The following is a 17,658-nucleotide window of genomic DNA, read 5'->3' as shown; positions in this document are numbered from 1 at the left end:
AGAATAAATGTGACAATTAGAAATATTTTACTTTCTTAACGTGAACAAATTTACATTCAAGTCATCTATCTCTGCTTGGTCATATCTATGACATCCCAATGCCAATCTGCATGTTTACCCCCCCCCCCCCCCCAGCCGTGTGCGCGCACGCATGTCGGACATCAGTCACGGCTGTGATTGGTCAAAACGTCATTGGGCGGGGCTCAAAAGAACGGCGATTAATTTCATCCATTAAAGTTGAATAGCGCCCTCTGCTGACACATCTGGAATTATACCTAAACGTCTTACAACTATTTACAAACGGTGTGTAGAAGTGGAAACCAGACTAATTTAAAGTCCTGAAAGCATTTTTAGCAGGCGTCCTTGGAGACAAACCCTGGACGATATTTGGACTTGAAAAACATCCTCTCCAAACATCTGCAATGGCATCGGATGAACTCCAAGCGATTATTACGGAATTCCAGACCAAAGTGAAAGTTGAGGAAACACCTCTGCAACTTGGTAAGAGTTTGATTATGTACGATATTTGGGGGGTCAGACAAGTCGACCGTTGAGACAACTCGACTCGGGTCAAGTCGACCGTTGAGACAACTCGACCGTTGAGACAACTCGACCGTTGAGACAACTCGACCGTATGTGCGATAAATGGAAAGACAAGTCGACCGTTGAGTGTAATGACATGAATGACATATGAGGTTTTTTGTTGTTGCATAAAACAGACCCGATATAGCGCAGCGTGATTGTCTGTGCACACCGTTCGTCTTTTTGCCGGGCCTAGCCTGTACGCCCATTTGCCGGTCAACTTGTCCGTACCGTGCACGGTGACATCGTTTGTGCCGGGCCTGTGCGCCCACGTGCACCGGCCGCGAGCAGTCTCAACGGTCGAGCTGTCCCGAGTCGAGTTGTCTCAACGGTCGACCTGTCTCAACGGTCGAGTAGTCTCAACGGTCGACTTGTCCCGAGTCGAGTTGTCTCAACGGTCGACTTGTCTGACATTCGATATTTGGGTGTATATTGTGTCATGTGTGTTGCATGATTTTCAGTCGTTCACCATGTTCACTTAATTCCAAGTTCCTTTCTCCACCTGCCACTGCCTGCAAGATATGAAACCTTTCTGGATTTAATTTATTTTACTTCAAATTCTTAATTATGATATGATTATTAACATTTTGGAAGCAGTTTTGTTTGCCTTTTTGCATGCAGTTTTTTTTGCCTAGATTAATAGCAATTCATTTGTTTCATATTCAAACAAATGTGTATTATTTTAATAACATTTTTATTAACGAGTCCAAAACTGTGTAGGATTTAGTTTATTCAGTAAAAAATGTGGTCAAAGTACTGAGTGCAAGAATAACACCCTTAGAAGTAGTGGTTCCTAGCCCGACTGCGTCTGGCCGTACAGTACTATCGCAAGCTCTGTAGTACGGCCAGACTCAAGATTATGAATATGCATTATCAGTTCATGAACTCGTGTTTCGTTTGGCCAGCCGCCCCGCACGCCTGACAAACGTCATGAACTAAATGCATATTCATGATATTGCCCAAGTGTGCCCGCATAATGCATACATTACAACGCGGCCGCCATTTTGAAATCGCATGGAGGAACATTTTCAGGACGATATTTGTGGGAGATGATGACTGAAAGTCATCATTTGGCCAGTTGGATGAACATTTTAGATAAAAGAACGTTTTTTCGAAAAGGTATGGGTTCGTCTACGACTGTAAACCTTAACTTTGGAAATTTCTGTCCTAGATGAGAAGATAATCTCGATCAGAATCGGTAGCAAAATCGCTACATCATAGCCATTGACAGTTCAGCGTTTAGGGAAGCATTAGTGGTCTGGCCGTACTACAGAGCTTGCGATAGTACTGTACAGCCAGACGCAGTCCGGCTATAGTGGTTCCCTGTTCACCTCTGTACACGGAATTCCCAAGGACGGAATCTCTGATATAAAGTGACATTGTCTTATTATTTTCATGTAATTATCAATCATGTTTATCTTTTTATGTGATTTAGAGGGAAAGTACGAGCCAATCACATCAGAGCCGATATGTCAACCCCTCAAAACCATGGAGGATGTTCTGACTTGGAAACCAGAGGGAGATGAATTCAACGTTCCGATTGCTGAATTGGCTGGGAGGGCGGAGCCTAGTGAACCCCGCCCCCGGACGTTGGTGTGTCATGATATGATGGGAGGTTATGTAGATGACAGGTAAGTACATATATAAACATTGAAATTGTGTAGAATTCAAAGTTCTTAAAGGCCAAACAATGTAATGTTTTTAATGCTATCCTTAAAAATGCACCTCTGTGTCCTATCTAATCTCATTTCCAATTTTCATTTTGCTATTCTGAAGGGTATTTTGGTGTTTTTTGTTTTTTATGCAAAATACAAATTATATATTTATGAGCAAAACGTGATATCATTCTGGGCAGAAACAACAATGTTACAGCTATTAGCACAAAAGTTGCTGTCATAGATTTTCTTTTCCTTGGTGATTCATTATGTAAGCATATGGCAGTAAGCCAATGAGCAACCCTTTCTCACAAATGTTTTAAATGAGCAAATTTTGGGTTCACAATTTGAACAGAAAACCCCTAAACTGAACAGTGTCTTCCTGAAATGACATCATGACAACAGTGCCCTCAGTTGTCCAGAAAAGTATGGAAAATGAATTTCAATAAAATTAACCAAAAAGTGGTGTTAAATAGTTTTCATGCATTTAAGAGGAGTAGAAAGTTGCACAAATGTGTTCCAACAGAAATTTCTTCGCATTGACCCTTTTAATATTATAGTCAGTATAATTATAATTGTAACAAATAATTTTTTTATGCAGTAAGCCTATTTCTTAACTCCCTAGGATGTGTGAAAAATCATATTAAAAGTGGCTGATTGGCAGTGACGTTGTGGTGATTGTGTGAATGCATCATTCTACATTTCAGCAACTTGGTCTTCTCCACTGCATTTTCTTTGCAGGTTTGTGCAAGGCGTTCCTAAGACTGACTGCTATCGCTATTACCATTGGCAGTACCTGGACATGTTCATGTATTTCAGTCATTATTTCGTCACCATCCCACCCCCTGGATGGACCAATGCAGCTCATAAGAACGGAGTACCAATGCTAGGTAAATCATTACGAACATTTTGTCAAGTGGGAATATTTCGCAGGACCCAACTATTTTTTAACAGAGCTCAGAAGCCAGCAGGATACAATGCTTGATATTGTCTCGTCCTATCCATGATTCTTTACCACCCAGGTACCGTGATCACTGAATGGAACGATGGTTTCCAACGGTGTACGCAGGCCTTTGCCTCAGAAGCCTCCTACAAGGCACTGGCTGACAAACTGGTAGCCATCGCCAAATACTACAAGTTTGATGGATGGCTGATCAACATTGAAAACAAGATTCTGGTTTGTAATACGATTGTGTTTTTCTGAAAAGTGTTTTATCACTGACACTCACAAAATCATGGTCTTAAAAAGAAAGATATTGACACCAAATGTAGCGCACATGTAAAAATGTAAAAAAAAAATTAATCATCTTTTTCTTACTATTTCCACATTTATGTTACATTTTTGTAACATTCCAAAAGCAAAAGTTTCTTAATTTAAATTCTCAAATCCCAGATGAATTCCTTACATGATTTAAGAAAATGCATTTGAAATAGTTTTAAGAAAACAATATCTCTGACTGATTGTTACAAATTTTCTTTAAGCACCTTTGGCCTGTTGTTCCAAACCCCAGACATTTTTGGTTATAAAATCTGACCAATTTGAGTAGTTTATGTATTTGAGTTAAATTTTCTCATTAAACTTGTGTGAAATTGATCCCAGTTATGCCCTGCAATTCACATTTTAGACTTGATTTCAAAAGCTCAGCATTTTCATTGTGAAGTGTATTTTGTTTTGGTTTTGTTATTAGCCGCAACACATGCCTCAGCTGGTGGAATTCATGAGATACCTGCCCAGCAAAATGCATGAACATGTTCCAGGGTCAAAGGTCATATGGTATGACAGTGTCATCACAGATGGGTCATTGCGATGGCAGGACATGCTGAATGACCTCAACAGGTGAGTAAGTAATGACCTCTGTGGAGTGTGACCCTCTATTGAATCCAACAAGGACATGGCAGGCAAAAATGTAAACATGAGTATAAATTAAGCCTCATGAAATACTGTGTTCATTATGTCATTCCTGTCCATAAGACATTTTGTGAATTTGTGTTTTATTTATTTATTTTTTTTGGGGGGGGCGCATCCAGTATTTTCCTTTTATAATAGCTGAAAGTATCTGTCTGTCGTGATTCTATTTGTCAGGGTTTTCTTTGACGCATGCGATGGAATCTTTCTCAACTATACTTGGAATGCTGCCAAGTTAGCAAGCAGCGCCACAGCAGCAGGGAGTCGACAGTTTGATGTGTTTGTGGGCGTGGATGTCTTCGGACGGAATTGCTTTGGTGGAGGCGGTTATAACACCAACAAAGTATGCTATATAATCAAAACTTGAAGATTTCCGTATTTTAAATTCACTTAGTTTAAATGCAATGTGAAAGAAAATCTAATAAATGAATAATATTTTATTATAATATAATATTTTCTCTTTTTAGGCCATGTCTGTGATTCGACAGAACAACCTGTCAGCTGCTATATTTGCTCCAGGCTGGGTGTATGAAAAGTATGGTGCTAAGGAATTTGTTACAAACCAAACCAAGTAAGGACATTTATTAGATTTTCACATTAACACAAAGTCATGTTAAGTTTCCCGCAAGAACTTTTTGTTTATAAGCAAATAAAAGTTGCTTGCCTCTATTAAGCTTGTGAGTCGAAGATTTCAATTCCCTCGATTGCATCTTGGTAAAACTGACAATGAGCACTGGCTTTGTAAACTAGTATATATTTGGTTACTATTGACTAGTATATATTTGGTTACTATAGATTGGACAGATCAGGAAGAGAAAGTACGTGATATGATGCAAACAGGAAATGAGGGGAAACAGGAAATATAGAGGTCAGAAGATGTCATGATGCCGAAGCTCAACTATTCCGGACTGACATATTAACATATTGACATTCGGTATAATGACAGATTATATACATTTATTAAATTTATTGTATTTATTTCTATTTTATTATAATCTTTTGCGAGGGTAGTCCATTTAAGTAAAAAAAAAAACACTGCTTTCCAAAGGCCGTAGAAAAGCCCTGTAGACTTATTCATTAATTGCATTTCAAACATTTCCCAAACATGTTTTTATTTTCTGTGTTTATTCTTGCATATAGATGTATAATTTTGTGTGCCCCATATTAGCAAGATTCTTCCCTGCCCTTTGGCAGGTAATAACACAGTTTGCATTCCATTCCAAAGCAAGTGCAGTTTCTCTGAATTCAACAATAACATTTTGACATGAAAATTCAGTCCAACATGTTAAATCTGTCATTCTCACTACTTACGTTTTCATGTTCATGGCATTTCCTGTGTACTTTCAAATCACATTATTTATGTTTGACTTGTGAACAGATTTTGGAGTTTACTGGATGAATTTCTACCTACCCATGGCATTGCATCGTTGCCGTTCTTCACCAACTTCTGTCAAGGATTTGGAGAGATGGGCTTCAGAAATGGCCAGGTAGGCAAAGAAAGTTCTCAATTTTGTCAATTTTTAAAGGTGGAGACTTGTTCAGAAGAAGAGTTGGACAATGCAGCGTTTCCTCTTGTTTGTCCATGGAATCTGTACTCACATAACCAATTCATTTAAAAAAAATGATCTTTGTATGGCAGCATCCATAATACTCCATTGACTCTGCTTCATTTGTAGGCTGTGATGAATAAAGCTTGGTGCAACCTGAGCGCGCAGCAGATACAACCCACCTATGACAATCATCAGTTTGACCATGCACAGAGCAATGGAGGACAGCGTATAGCTCATAGTACAGAGGATGGGTACAGTGGAGGGGGTAGTCTGTTGCTGAGCGGCTACTTGAATGCAGGAATGGTCCAAAGCTTCAGGTATTTATTTTATTTCTTTCTGGTAAACAAACCAAGGATTCCTCAAAAGCGCCCTAGGCACTGTAGCTAGCATACCTGAAGAAACATGTAGAGAGGAGACAATGAGAATAAATTACAGTTTTAGAGGTGGGAGGAAAACCCCAGAAGAATATTCTCGGGAAACCCACGTTATCAGGTAGGGACTGAAAACACAATCCACATGTGGTCCGGGCAGGAATCGAACCTGGGTAAAAGCAGTGGAAGGCGAGGAAAGTAACCACTGCGCCAATCTGATTCCCTATGTATACGTCAGCGACAATGCCTGGAGTTGCAGAGTAATATTCTAGTAAAATGCTGAGAGAGTTAGAATTGATTGTTGTTGGTTTGTTTTCTTTACAGAGTGTTTGACACCAATCTGGCTGTATCCCATCCACTACTCCTATCCTATTCCATCAAACCATCGCAAGGTGTAGATGCATGTGTTTACCTGAGACTTAGTAACAGCAGGGAAAAGATTCTGCTCTGGACAGCTGCAGGTCTGTGAATTTCAACCATTTTAATCATTTTGGAATGCTTATTGGTAGAACACCTGTGTGGTGTTTCAGTGGTCACAGGTGCTGGTTCAGTTGATATTTATGTCTGTCAATTTTCATCAGATGCCGGTAAAGAGAGTCAGCTCCCAGTCAGTGCCTACGGTCTTCACGAGTCTGAACTCCTTGACCCAAGGCTACCCCAGCTTGTTGGGATCACTGACCAGTGTCGGGCCTTCGGACCGCTGATTGGCCGCAGTCATAAAGCCATGCAGGATGCAGCGTTAGGAATGGATAGTCAAGGTACTGCATCAGGTGGATGGAAGACAAGGTAATTAACAGGAGTTGAACCTAAAACCATTCAATTGCAGTTCCAGTGTTGTGCCCTCTTGTTGTTTTTGTTTTATATTGGTTGAGTATGATATAAAAAATTCTTAACTTGATAAAAGCTTACTAAAGTCAAGAGTGTTGTTTGTTTTGCAACAGGCATTTTCTCCTACCTGAAAGTTGCTTCTCTGCCGATAGTAAAGTAATTGAGATGGGTGTGATGTGCTTCCCTAAAACAGCTGATGGAGACAAGATTTCCTGCAGTCTCAGACTTGGAGAATTGAAGGTATTCATATTTATCTTGAATTGCTTTTTGTTCTCGTGCATAGTGTTTGTCTTGGCCTTCCTATTGCTGTGTCAGTGTGTGTCCCTTGTGAGCACGATAACTTGATGAGTACTTGACATAACGAGGGCAACGTTGGTTTGTGGATTGGTCATGTGTCTAGTGAAGGCCTAGTGAATTTGGGATGGAGGTCAAAGGTCAGTACAATTTGAGAAAAATCGTTCAACAATTCAAATTTGTGTCTATTTTGACAGTTGCGTGCAGGATATTTGTATGCAACTCAAAATAAACTTGATTAATATATGAAGTGCACGTGTTTGTTTGGTTTTTTCGATAATCTTGTCTATAATTCGGTAAAATTTATAGTAAAATGTCAATCAATATTTTGTGCTTGTTCACTTCCTGTAGATTTGTGACCCTTCCGCGCTGAGAGATCAAATGACCCAGGTCACTGACCTAGAGTGCGTTGACCTTTCCTGGCACCCACCTCTACCCATCTTCACCAAGGGTGATGCATTCTGGTCCCTCTGTGCAACTCTTCGCTGGAACTACGCCCCGGATACGCTTCACTTTGATGTCTACTGTCAAGGAGTCCATCGTGATCCCAACCAATCCCGCGATATTAAGGAAACCGATACCATCTTCATTGGCCGTGCCCACGCTAAGACGTTCCGCATCTGTCATCTGCTGGTGTCAAAGGTCGCAGGAAATCAAGCTAGGTCATTGGAGTTGATTGTGCAACCCACAACGGCTGCTGGGTTTGCTGCACCACTGGCTAGCGCTACTAGAATCAAGGTGATGTACTCCTAAACATAATCATGGTGCTGTCTGTATCTAGGCTTTGTGCCGTGTAAGTCTTGGCATGTCTACCATGGCAGTTTGTGGTCCTAGGAAATTTGCTTACAATGATACCTTAAAAAAGTTGCAGTTGTATATTACATTTTAATTTGAGAATTATTTTGTCTGGCTTTATAATGCGTCTCAGTAAAATCCTAATGTTCCTTACATTTTGTAGAAATTCTTCCTTTCTTTTTATTGCTATTATAGACTTGAGATTTTTTTTAATCAGTTATTTGAGAAAGTACAATTAAAAGCTTTCCAAATCACCTGATGAATAAAGGAAACTTTGGAGAAATAATTATTGGCTATTGTTTTATAATCGAGTCAGACTGAATATTCATTTAAAAATCTATCCATGTCATTGGATAACATGACTTGCTCCATAGCAGTAGGCCGAGTGTTATTTATTTTCTCATGCATTCTGGCAATCATCATTGGAATTATTGGAATATGATCAAACCATAAAATGATATAAGAGTTGTATAAATGTAAGTACATATATGGCCACACCAAGTATTACTGGCATGAATATATTTGCTGCTTTTAACAAAGAAAAGTTCTATTTTGTAATATCTCTAGGGTATTTGTGACAAAATCAAGCACGTTTTAAGAGTCTTCAATTTACTGAGTATTTCAGTGTGCAATATCAAGTTGTTACAAAATGCTTATTGCATGCATATTAAACTTCTCATGTAACAGGAAAAATAATTAAAAAGGTTGGTGTGATTATTTTAAAGCTGTGAAAAATGTTCACTTTGTGCCTTTCATAATGTCCTGCTACATGTATAATGAAGAAAAAATGGTAGTACAAGTATGTGAAGATAGAAATTTACAAAGTAGAAAATGTGCAAGTGTATATCTAATGAAGCAAATTTTATTTTATGACATTTGAGTGAAATACACTGATGTTAAACTGTGTCAACTTCTAATTACATTGCAAATATTGCTAATACAACGTATATCACAAAATTTGCGACGCATGACAATTTGGTTAAGACGGAATCGGCCTTAAAATACTTAAGTTATCGATGTATCTGTATGCATGATTGTAAAGTGGGATTTCTTTTTGAGATGTGCACTGTTGGTTGTAAAGAGGCTGAATAAAAAAAAATCAAGTCTAACTGTATCTTGAAATGGAAGTGGTATTTCATAAACAAAATTAAATCATTCTGAATTATTTTTTGGCAAACATTTCTAAATAATTGGGTTTATAATTGTTTAATTGCAAAACGACGGAAAACCCCCAAATAACAGGCCACTACTTCAAATCAATATAAGGATTTTTGGGTGATACTTTAGTTTTTTAGTTAAATTCATAATAGCAGTGTACATCCACACGCCTTACAAACACCAATGTATTAATAACATACATAATTAATGTCCAGAATATAAGGAAAATGATTCAGAATACACCTTTATCACAATACTCTATTTCATTTTAAAGACTGTTCATTACACTTTGCGACTTCAAAGCTAATAAATTTAAATGTTAAACTGGAACTTGGAACAAAATTAAAAAGAGTTTAAAAATTAAAATTGAGAAATTCACCATGTAAACATGCTTTTGAATGATACAAAATGCTTAAATACATCAAGCACTTAACAATTGTAGCAATTTACAGGTCTACATGCAACGGTTCATTTGCTTTTCCTAATGTATCCGATTCACATAAGCATTTTTGAATGTGCAAACTATTGTCCTTTCATTTTTTAGGACGTTAATGTGCATACAGTACACGCGTCTTACAGGTAGTGTGTACAACAAGCTGCCAATTCTTGTTCACATGTGCATCCCACTGGCTGAAGTGAATTGGTTCTGATATTGATATTTTGGGCCCCATCCCTCCGAGATGAATATGAACACGTCCCTCAGGGACCTGAGCTGAAGATGTTTGCTTTCACATGTCCTGAATATAACATCTCTTCTGGATGAGATGAAATCGCAAAGATATTAATGTTCAATCATGTTCACTTTGATTGATTTTCCTGTATTACGTGTACCAGCTTTTTTTTGTATAGAGGGCTATAAACATTAATCAAAACATGTACATGTAATAATCATGACTTTGTAGACATACTTCTGATATACTTGTACAAAGCTACTTCAGGCCTCATTAAGATCTACATGTACTTACTTGAGAAATTTTCAAGAGCTTGAAGAGTCTTTATTTATCAATAAATGCACTGGTTATAGGTACAGATTACTTCACCGTTAATTGCTAAAAAATCAATGCGAGTGAACTGCCTTGTCAACACCCAAGATTAGAAGACAGTGATAAAAGGATTAGCCGTGATCATTTTGGACAATGCCGGTGAATTTGGAATTCAGATATAGCTTTCATAATTAAATTGAATGTAGCGTTAAACGTTTGAGGCTGCACATTCCAATCTACCACTGAAAAAGTATCGCATCTCTGAATCAGTTTAAAGTAATTACTTTTCATTTTCTGTGTACATGTACATCCTAATTTATTCAACTGTTAGTCAGAATGTTTGGACTACACTGCTGAATATTAAGTCATTTTCTGTCACCGCTGGTGTGTCTGGGGTTCTAGTCAAAGGATATGAGAGATGCTTCTTGGGGTTGGTTTTGCTGGGGTTGTGTCTGGGCCTGTGTGACAGGTTGTTGTCCCTGGTTTGCTCCATACTGCATATCTACCCCAGGCTGTTGATACATTCCCCCCTGGGTGGGGGCTCCGTACTGCTGGGTAGGGGGTAAGGAGGATGCCATGCCTTGCATGTTGTAAGGATTGTTAGCTTGGGGAGGTTGTTGCTGCTGTGGTTGGGTTTGGTAATCCAGTGAGGAGAGGGGTGAGTAGGTACCACTAGGCGGGCCCTGTGAGGGGTGCGGCTGGGTGGACGGGGGTTGCTGATGGTACCCCATAGGGTAAGCCCCACCCTGCGGGGGTGCTTGCTGGGGGACTTGCTGGGGGACTTGCTGGGGGACTTGTTGGTATGATTGCTGCGGTTGTGGATAGGCCTGATTATAACCAGGTTGGGTGGTGGATGGGGGTTGGATGGAGGATTGAGGTTCCATGGCAGGGGGTGGGGCAGAGTATGCCTGCTGTTGGGGGGTGTAACCACTGTGGGCGGGGGAACCTTGCATTGAAGAAGGCGGGCTGAATGTCTGCAGAAAAACAAAACAAGTACAAGAATTGAAGACATCCAGAAAGGCTTTTCCATATCAACCAGAACTTGAATAAAACAAAAATTGTTAAAAGGCAAGGAAAGTTGCTAACCTGTGGAGGTGGCGCATACTGGCCAGGTGGCATCATAGCCCCCTGGGGTGGGGGTACCATCCCCTGCTGTTGTGACATCATCCCTTGGGGTGGGGGAGCCATCATACCACCTTGAGGTAGCTGCATGCCTGCATAGGCTGTGTACTGGATCTGTCGCATCTGTTGCTGTTGTTTCTGTTGCTCGTGTCGCATCTGAAGTTCTCTCTCATGTTCCTGCAGTCGCTGCAGAGCTTGCTGCTGTTGGAATTGCAGGTACTCCTGGTGAAATACAGAATAGAAAGGACAAGAGTAACAGAGGTTTACAGCTATTGCTATTCCTTCCCATCAGACTATAAATCTTTCCTGAAACGAGTCGTTGCTAAGAGAGCAGCCCTGCTGCAACAAAGTGGAGTCTAAAAAAATGGAACTAAATGTGAGGATTTGGAAGACCTCAGACTTTTTGCTGAGACCAGAAGACCAACCCACCTGTTTCTTCTGTCTCATTATCTCCAGTTTCTGAGCCAGTAAGATCTGTCTCTGTCTCTCGGCTTCTTCTGCTTCACGTCTCTTCTTCTCTCTGTGATCATCTCTCAATGCATCCAGTGCTTCTCTAGCGTCGTGAATCTGAGCAAGCTTGTCCTGAAGATTCTCCATCTTGGCTGAAGAAATCAAACAAATCAAGGGTTGTTGCAATCAATGATCTCATTTCTAATGGCATATTGCAACAGATTAAGCAACAATGAAATTCTTGGCATCTAGTGTTCCTGTCCTGACGTCATACCTCTCTTGTCTTCTTTGTCTTGAAGTAGGTTCAACAGCTGAGGATGCATCTGGGTGAGTGTATGGAACAATGTCTGGACTGACGTATCGCTAGCGATGCTACGACCACGAGACGAGTCACTCTTCATACGATTGACAAAGACGTCCATGTTGGTAGACAATGCTCTCAAGAACTCAATGTCATCTGGTACCTCACCGTTTTGGGCAACCTGTCAGAGAAAACAAAATTTCTTGCACATCACTTCATGTCAAATTTGCAATTTTTAACGTAAGACTAAATCTTTTGGCATTTTTGGCAGGGATCATTCTTTGCACTTAAGAATGAAACATTTTAAGTCCACATACTACTCGCAAAAAAAACTATTTGAACAACTATATGCTTAGAATTTATAACAGTGCAACTGCAAATAGAATGTTGTATTGCTAAAAGGTCTGGTATCCTACCTCTTGCACCTTACTTGTGGCATACATAGGCTGTGCAGACACAGACTGAGCTAGGGGCGGGGCAGTAGCTGGTGTAGGCTCAGGGGCGTTGGCTGGCGCCGAGGGCGTGGCCGAAGCTTTGACGTTCTCTTCTTGCTTCTGCTCCCAGTAGGAGCGGTTCAAATAACGAGCAAGCTGAGAATATAAAAAAAAACGGGTTTTAGTTTGTGATTTACTTGAATTAATTATTGGTATAGCAATTAAGAAATATGTACCCAAGGGTTTCTTGCTCAAGCAATCACTTAACACTTACGTTAATATCAAGAAACAGTTCAAATGTGGAACAAAATCGTTTACCTCAGGGTCTGCTTCTGGATCCATGACTGGAGCGGAGGACGTCTGCATATGGACAAAAGGACATTTCATTCAGTCAACACAATCATTCATGTTTATCCAATTCGTTTTTTTTCTCTTCACCAACACCCACACCTCAAAAACTTCAACACCTAGTCTTTGAATAACCTGGTCGCCTGAAATGAACGGACAAGTAATCATGAGGGACTAAAGGGGGCGGGGCTTACTCACCGCTGGGGGAGGAGAGGACCTGGGTCCACTACTTCCACTCTTATCCTTGTTAATCTGAAATGAAAGAAAAAGTTTTTAAAAAATGATAAATGTGACTGGGTCCCGAAAATTATTTCTGGTTTCAAATTGTGTTGTTTGACTCAAACGAAGAACCAACAATAGGCCATTTAAATAAAATGGGTAGTAAAGATGGCACAGCTATGCACTGTAGCCACATAAAACTCAAGTGTCTTGGCATAACATACGATGTGCTTGTTCTCTGCAGCGTCCAGCGACAGCGCCATGGCTAGTTGTAACTCCTCTTCTTCCTGTAACTCTCTCTCGTTACGCTGCGGTGGGGCCTGGGATTGCTGAGCTAAGGGACTGTTCAGATACTCAGAGGGAAGATCGGAATCTTTGTCCCCGGAACCAGAGGTTGTCTCAGTACGGCTGACGAAAAAACAAATAGTGAAAATGGCTTATCCAAAATTAAACAAACAATTTCTTAATTTTCCAGCAGCAACACATATTTTCTGTGTTTAACAATTTCAAGTGTTCATACATTCTTAATTATGACTCTTACCTGGTCAGCTTGCTGTAGCAAGGGTCACACACCCTGACGGCTTTCTCAATCCCAAACTTGGGGATAGGCAGCTGCTTGGAGGAACATTTGCTGCAGAAGAGCTGGCCGCAGTGACGACAGTGATGCTGTGAAATTGACATAAATGTGATGCCATTGTAACAAAGATGTACAATTTTCCAGAAAATTGGGAGTGCAATAGGGATTTAGTAATACAAAATGAGACCTTGCATCAATGAATCAGCCATCCTCCCTTGCCCTATCCCGTTCATGAAGTTGAATGATTCAACATTCTATATAAATGGTTTACTTGGCATTCTTTCCTCATTACATGTGGTTTCTTGTCGTACCTTTCTCTGTACAACTCCAAATTCAGTGCGGCAGGTGTGACACCTGTCGCCATCAACCCACTCTGGGGCCTTCTCTGCCATGAACATTGCGTCGCTCTCTCTCAGGGGTGGAAAGGTATTCCCTGAAAAATGGAAATAAAAATGGCAACTATCAATTGAGGCACATTTAAAATCCTGATGTATTAAAGTGTACTATTATGTTACCATTTCATTTATGGACTTTTTAGCAAGTATTTTAAAAGCGTAGCTTTTTAACTAGGTTAGTTCTGATGTCTTAGTGGCTTTACATCAGAACTAGTAAGCAGGAGATCATACCTTTAAGTCAAACTTTGTTGGACACTAAGATCAATCCACAATTAAAATTCAAAGTCTGATACTTTGTTTCCTACCTTCTCCCTTTAACTGGTTGAAAGTTTCTACCACAATCTTGAGGCCGGATTCATTCCTGAAAGCATGAGCCCAAGCCTGGATCATCTCTAGCGCTTTGTTCTTCACGCCATCGTTACTGGACTGTCAAGAGAAATTTATCACACAAATTGGTCAGACACTGTAAAAGGAACGTACAGTGAATCAGCTGGGGGTATAGCCTTCATGACAGCTGGTGGAGACACACAGTTGTTCATAGTTCAAATGTTATTTTCACTATCAAAGTTTGGAATTATAGCTCACCCTCGTCAGTTCCTTCATATCATCCATGAACTGCTTGCAAGCAATCTCCTCATGAACTGTTGCCCCACAGTTCTTCACACATGACTCCAGAACCTGATAACATAAATATATGTTCTCTTATCATTACTACAGTATTTCTATTTTATGGTATTCACATAGTCCGAAATTTCTACCACTCACATTTGGGACTCTCAATACTGGGTATGAGATTCCCAAAACTTAACTGAAAATATGTAATACAAGAAAATAGACTGGCACATGAAACAACCAGTCCAACACCCCTTTAGTACGGCATCAGTCAACTGTGTCAAAAGAAACATCGGGTACCAAACTCTATTTCTACACATTCTCTCCAGTCATGCCACCAGACTACTGAGTGGTCAATCTTTTCAAAAAATTAGATGTGTACCAGTCTAGTCTTAGGTTTCAAATTGAAATCACTTGGCTTCACTCTCAGGGGCAAACTGTTGAAGAAAGGTCGCCATTAAAAACTGAATTCAGACCTCAACTTGGCTGGTGAAATACTGAGGACCTTGTCTTTGCCTCATCAAAATTTTGGAGAAGTTTATTGACTAAAGGGGGGGGGGTTTAAAGTTGGCCAGATTTTGTTTGCATGTTTTTCAATTTCAGCACTCAAGGTCCCAGTTTGGTATTTACAACATGTCAAGTTTTGGATTGGCCAAAATAAAAGTAGCTTTAATAAGAGAATGATCTCTGAGCATAATATATGTAAGACTAAGAGATGAGTTTGCTTACCTGAAGAGCATACAGGGTCACCCTTGGGTTTTTATCAAACAGCTTCTTGCGAATAGCATTGATGACATACTTGCCACTATATTGAAGAAAAAACATTACACAAGCATAAACCTTCCTAAATATGCAGCGTTTTCTGTGATTTAATTTACCAAAAAATTGGGAAATTAATTAATTATCACAATTGTATTGGATTTTAATTAACAAAACAACTTCTATTCAGTTATTTTGATATTTAATACATTCAATGAATTGATCTGAATACACAGCTTACGTGACATCTTTCTGTCTGACACAATCACATATCTGCAGGGTAGCGTCCCAATCAGGCTCCAACAACAACTGACTTGTGGCCTTTTCTGAAATCAAAATTGAAATTAAAGTTCCAGCAGATTCTGTTGCTGTTTATAATATTGATAAAATAATTAATAATGACAGCCCCCCCCCCCACACTTAAAATTAGGAACAATTCCTTCCTCCATGGGAACAGGAAAACAACTTGTTATTGGCCCTTCTTCATTTCCCTTCAAATATGTCCAATAAGGTGTTTCTTGGTAGCGCCATCTTGTTCACGGGGCAAAAAGAACACGCGTTGCTAGTCGCGGGCGCATTTTGGAATGACTACATGATGACTTGGAAGCGCCAAAGTTTTCCACTGACGATACGTACACAGCCCTGACAGCAACGCGTGTAAATTACCCGTCGACAAGATGGCGCATAATTACCACCTTATTCTTATTGTACATAAAGCGATCATGACCATAAAAAAAACTGCCTGGCAGTAAATAGTAACTACCAATTAAGCCCATTATAAACCGTCATGAAAATAACTAAGAAGCAATAGACAAAACGGAGCAACTATAGAATGCAGGGCCACGCCGAAGCAAGGTTTTTTATTTTGCCTGGAGGCGTGGATGGAATAGGAGTAATAGATATGCAAACCTGCAAAAAAGTGCTAAGTACAGCGAAGGAATGCACTGCACTTGTCTTCAAAGCTTCTCATGAAGGATCGGAAGGGAGGGCGTGCTTGTAAATGTGTTGGGGGCACTGTCTGGAGCGGCGGAGGCGCGGAGTCTTGGAGTCGCAGAATCGCGGAGACGCGGGGCACTGGAGTGGCGGAGGCGCGGAGTCGCGGAGTCGCAGAGACGCGTACCGATAGAGGGCGCAATTCTCGGCGGAATCTTTTTGAGAACGAAGCATCCATATCCATTTTAAATGGGCGGGCCAATTAGGAAGGGAGGAGGGCGACGGGGCACTGTCTGGAGTCGCGGAGGCGCGGAGTCGGGGAGTCGCAGAGTCACTTTAATTGGGCGGGCCAATTAGGAAGGGGGGGGAGGGCGACGGGGCACTGTCTGGAGTCGCGGAGGCGCGGAGTCGGGGAGTCGCAGAGTCACTTTAATTGGGCGGGCCAATTAGGAAGGGGGGGGAGGGCGACGGGGCACTGTCTGGAGTCGCGGAGGCGCGGAGTCGGGGAGTCGCAGAGTCACTTTAATTGGGCGGGCCAATTAGGAGGGGGGGGGGAGGGCGACGGGGCACTGTCTGGAGTCGCGGAGGCGCGGAGTCGGGGAGTCGCAGAGTCACTTTAATTGGGCGGGCCAATTAGGAAGGGGGGGGAGGGCGACGGGGCACTGTCTGGAGTCGCGGAGGCGCGGAGTCGGGGAGTCGCAGAGTCACTTTAATTGGGCGGGCCAATTAGGAAGGGGGGAGGGCGACGGGGCACTGTCTGGAGTCGCGGAGGCGCGGAGTCGCGGAGTCGCAGAGTCGCTTTAATTGGGCGCGCAAATTAGGAAGGGGGGGGGAGGGCGACGGGGCACTGTCTCTCAGTGGTGGAGGCGCGGAGTCGCGGAGTCGCAGAGACGCGCACCGATAGAGGGCGCAATTTTCTGCGGCTCCACGACTCCACGATCGATTTTCAGAGGTAGCTAGGTCGACTGCGGTTCCACGCCTCCACGCAGCCGTACGGAGGCGCGGATGTAGAGTAAAGTGGCCCTGCATTCTATAGTTGTACCGACAAAACGATGAGGACCCCCCCCCCCCCCCGGATTCCGGAACAAAAACAAATCACAAAAACAAAATCCAAGAGTATTTTCATAACGACATTTTGTCATATTTTTTACCCAATGCTCTGTCGAATCCGCCTTTTCCTGAAGATGAAAACATCGTCACTAGTATAATTTGGACTTCTAAATGACTGGCAAAATAAACTATGCTCCTTAAAAAGGATAATCCGCACAGGCCGCAGTTCTCAACGCAAACTTGCTGCATACGTAATCTACAATGGAACACTGGTACCCGCGCGCGACATCAAACCATAAGACCTTTGAAATGGTTATCAGCTAAACATTACGTCAT

General features: G+C 41.3%; 2 protein-coding genes across 2 annotated transcripts; one reads left to right on the top strand and one right to left on the bottom strand.

The window, feature by feature from the left end:
• Positions 1-307: 307 nt before the first annotated feature.
• On the top strand, positions 308-9,090 carry LOC119734910 (cytosolic endo-beta-N-acetylglucosaminidase-like). The gene is made up of 13 exons (XM_038208541.1): positions 308-501; positions 2,018-2,213; positions 2,979-3,127; positions 3,260-3,414; positions 3,926-4,074; positions 4,321-4,486; positions 4,611-4,714; positions 5,522-5,630; positions 5,820-6,010; positions 6,389-6,525; positions 6,646-6,850; positions 7,006-7,132; positions 7,538-9,090. The coding sequence occupies exons 1-13, from the start codon at positions 423-425 to the stop codon at positions 7,937-7,939; spliced, it is 2,169 nt and encodes a 722-aa protein (XP_038064469.1). The 5' UTR covers positions 308-422; the 3' UTR covers positions 7,940-9,090.
• Positions 8,828-17,608, bottom strand: LOC119734909 (hepatocyte growth factor-regulated tyrosine kinase substrate-like). The gene is made up of 15 exons (XM_038208539.1): positions 17,424-17,608; positions 15,581-15,665; positions 15,310-15,385; positions 14,554-14,646; positions 14,274-14,394; positions 13,885-14,006; positions 13,538-13,662; positions 13,221-13,404; positions 12,976-13,029; positions 12,748-12,789; positions 12,412-12,585; positions 11,969-12,176; positions 11,674-11,846; positions 11,209-11,466; positions 8,828-11,096 (listed from the first exon to the last, which is right to left on the bottom strand). The coding sequence occupies exons 1-15, from the start codon at positions 17,569-17,571 to the stop codon at positions 10,521-10,523; spliced, it is 2,439 nt and encodes an 812-aa protein (XP_038064467.1). The 5' UTR covers positions 17,572-17,608; the 3' UTR covers positions 8,828-10,520.
• Between the last annotated feature and the right edge of the window lie 50 nt (positions 17,609-17,658).

Source organism: Patiria miniata, unplaced genomic scaffold (genome assembly GCF_015706575.1).
Source record: "Patiria miniata isolate m_02_andy unplaced genomic scaffold, ASM1570657v1 HiC_scaffold_28, whole genome shotgun sequence".
Classification (NCBI taxonomy): domain Eukaryota; kingdom Metazoa; phylum Echinodermata; class Asteroidea; order Valvatida; family Asterinidae; genus Patiria; species Patiria miniata.
The sequence above is the reverse complement of the archived record's forward strand: the minus strand, read 5'-3'. Positions and strand labels throughout refer to the sequence as shown.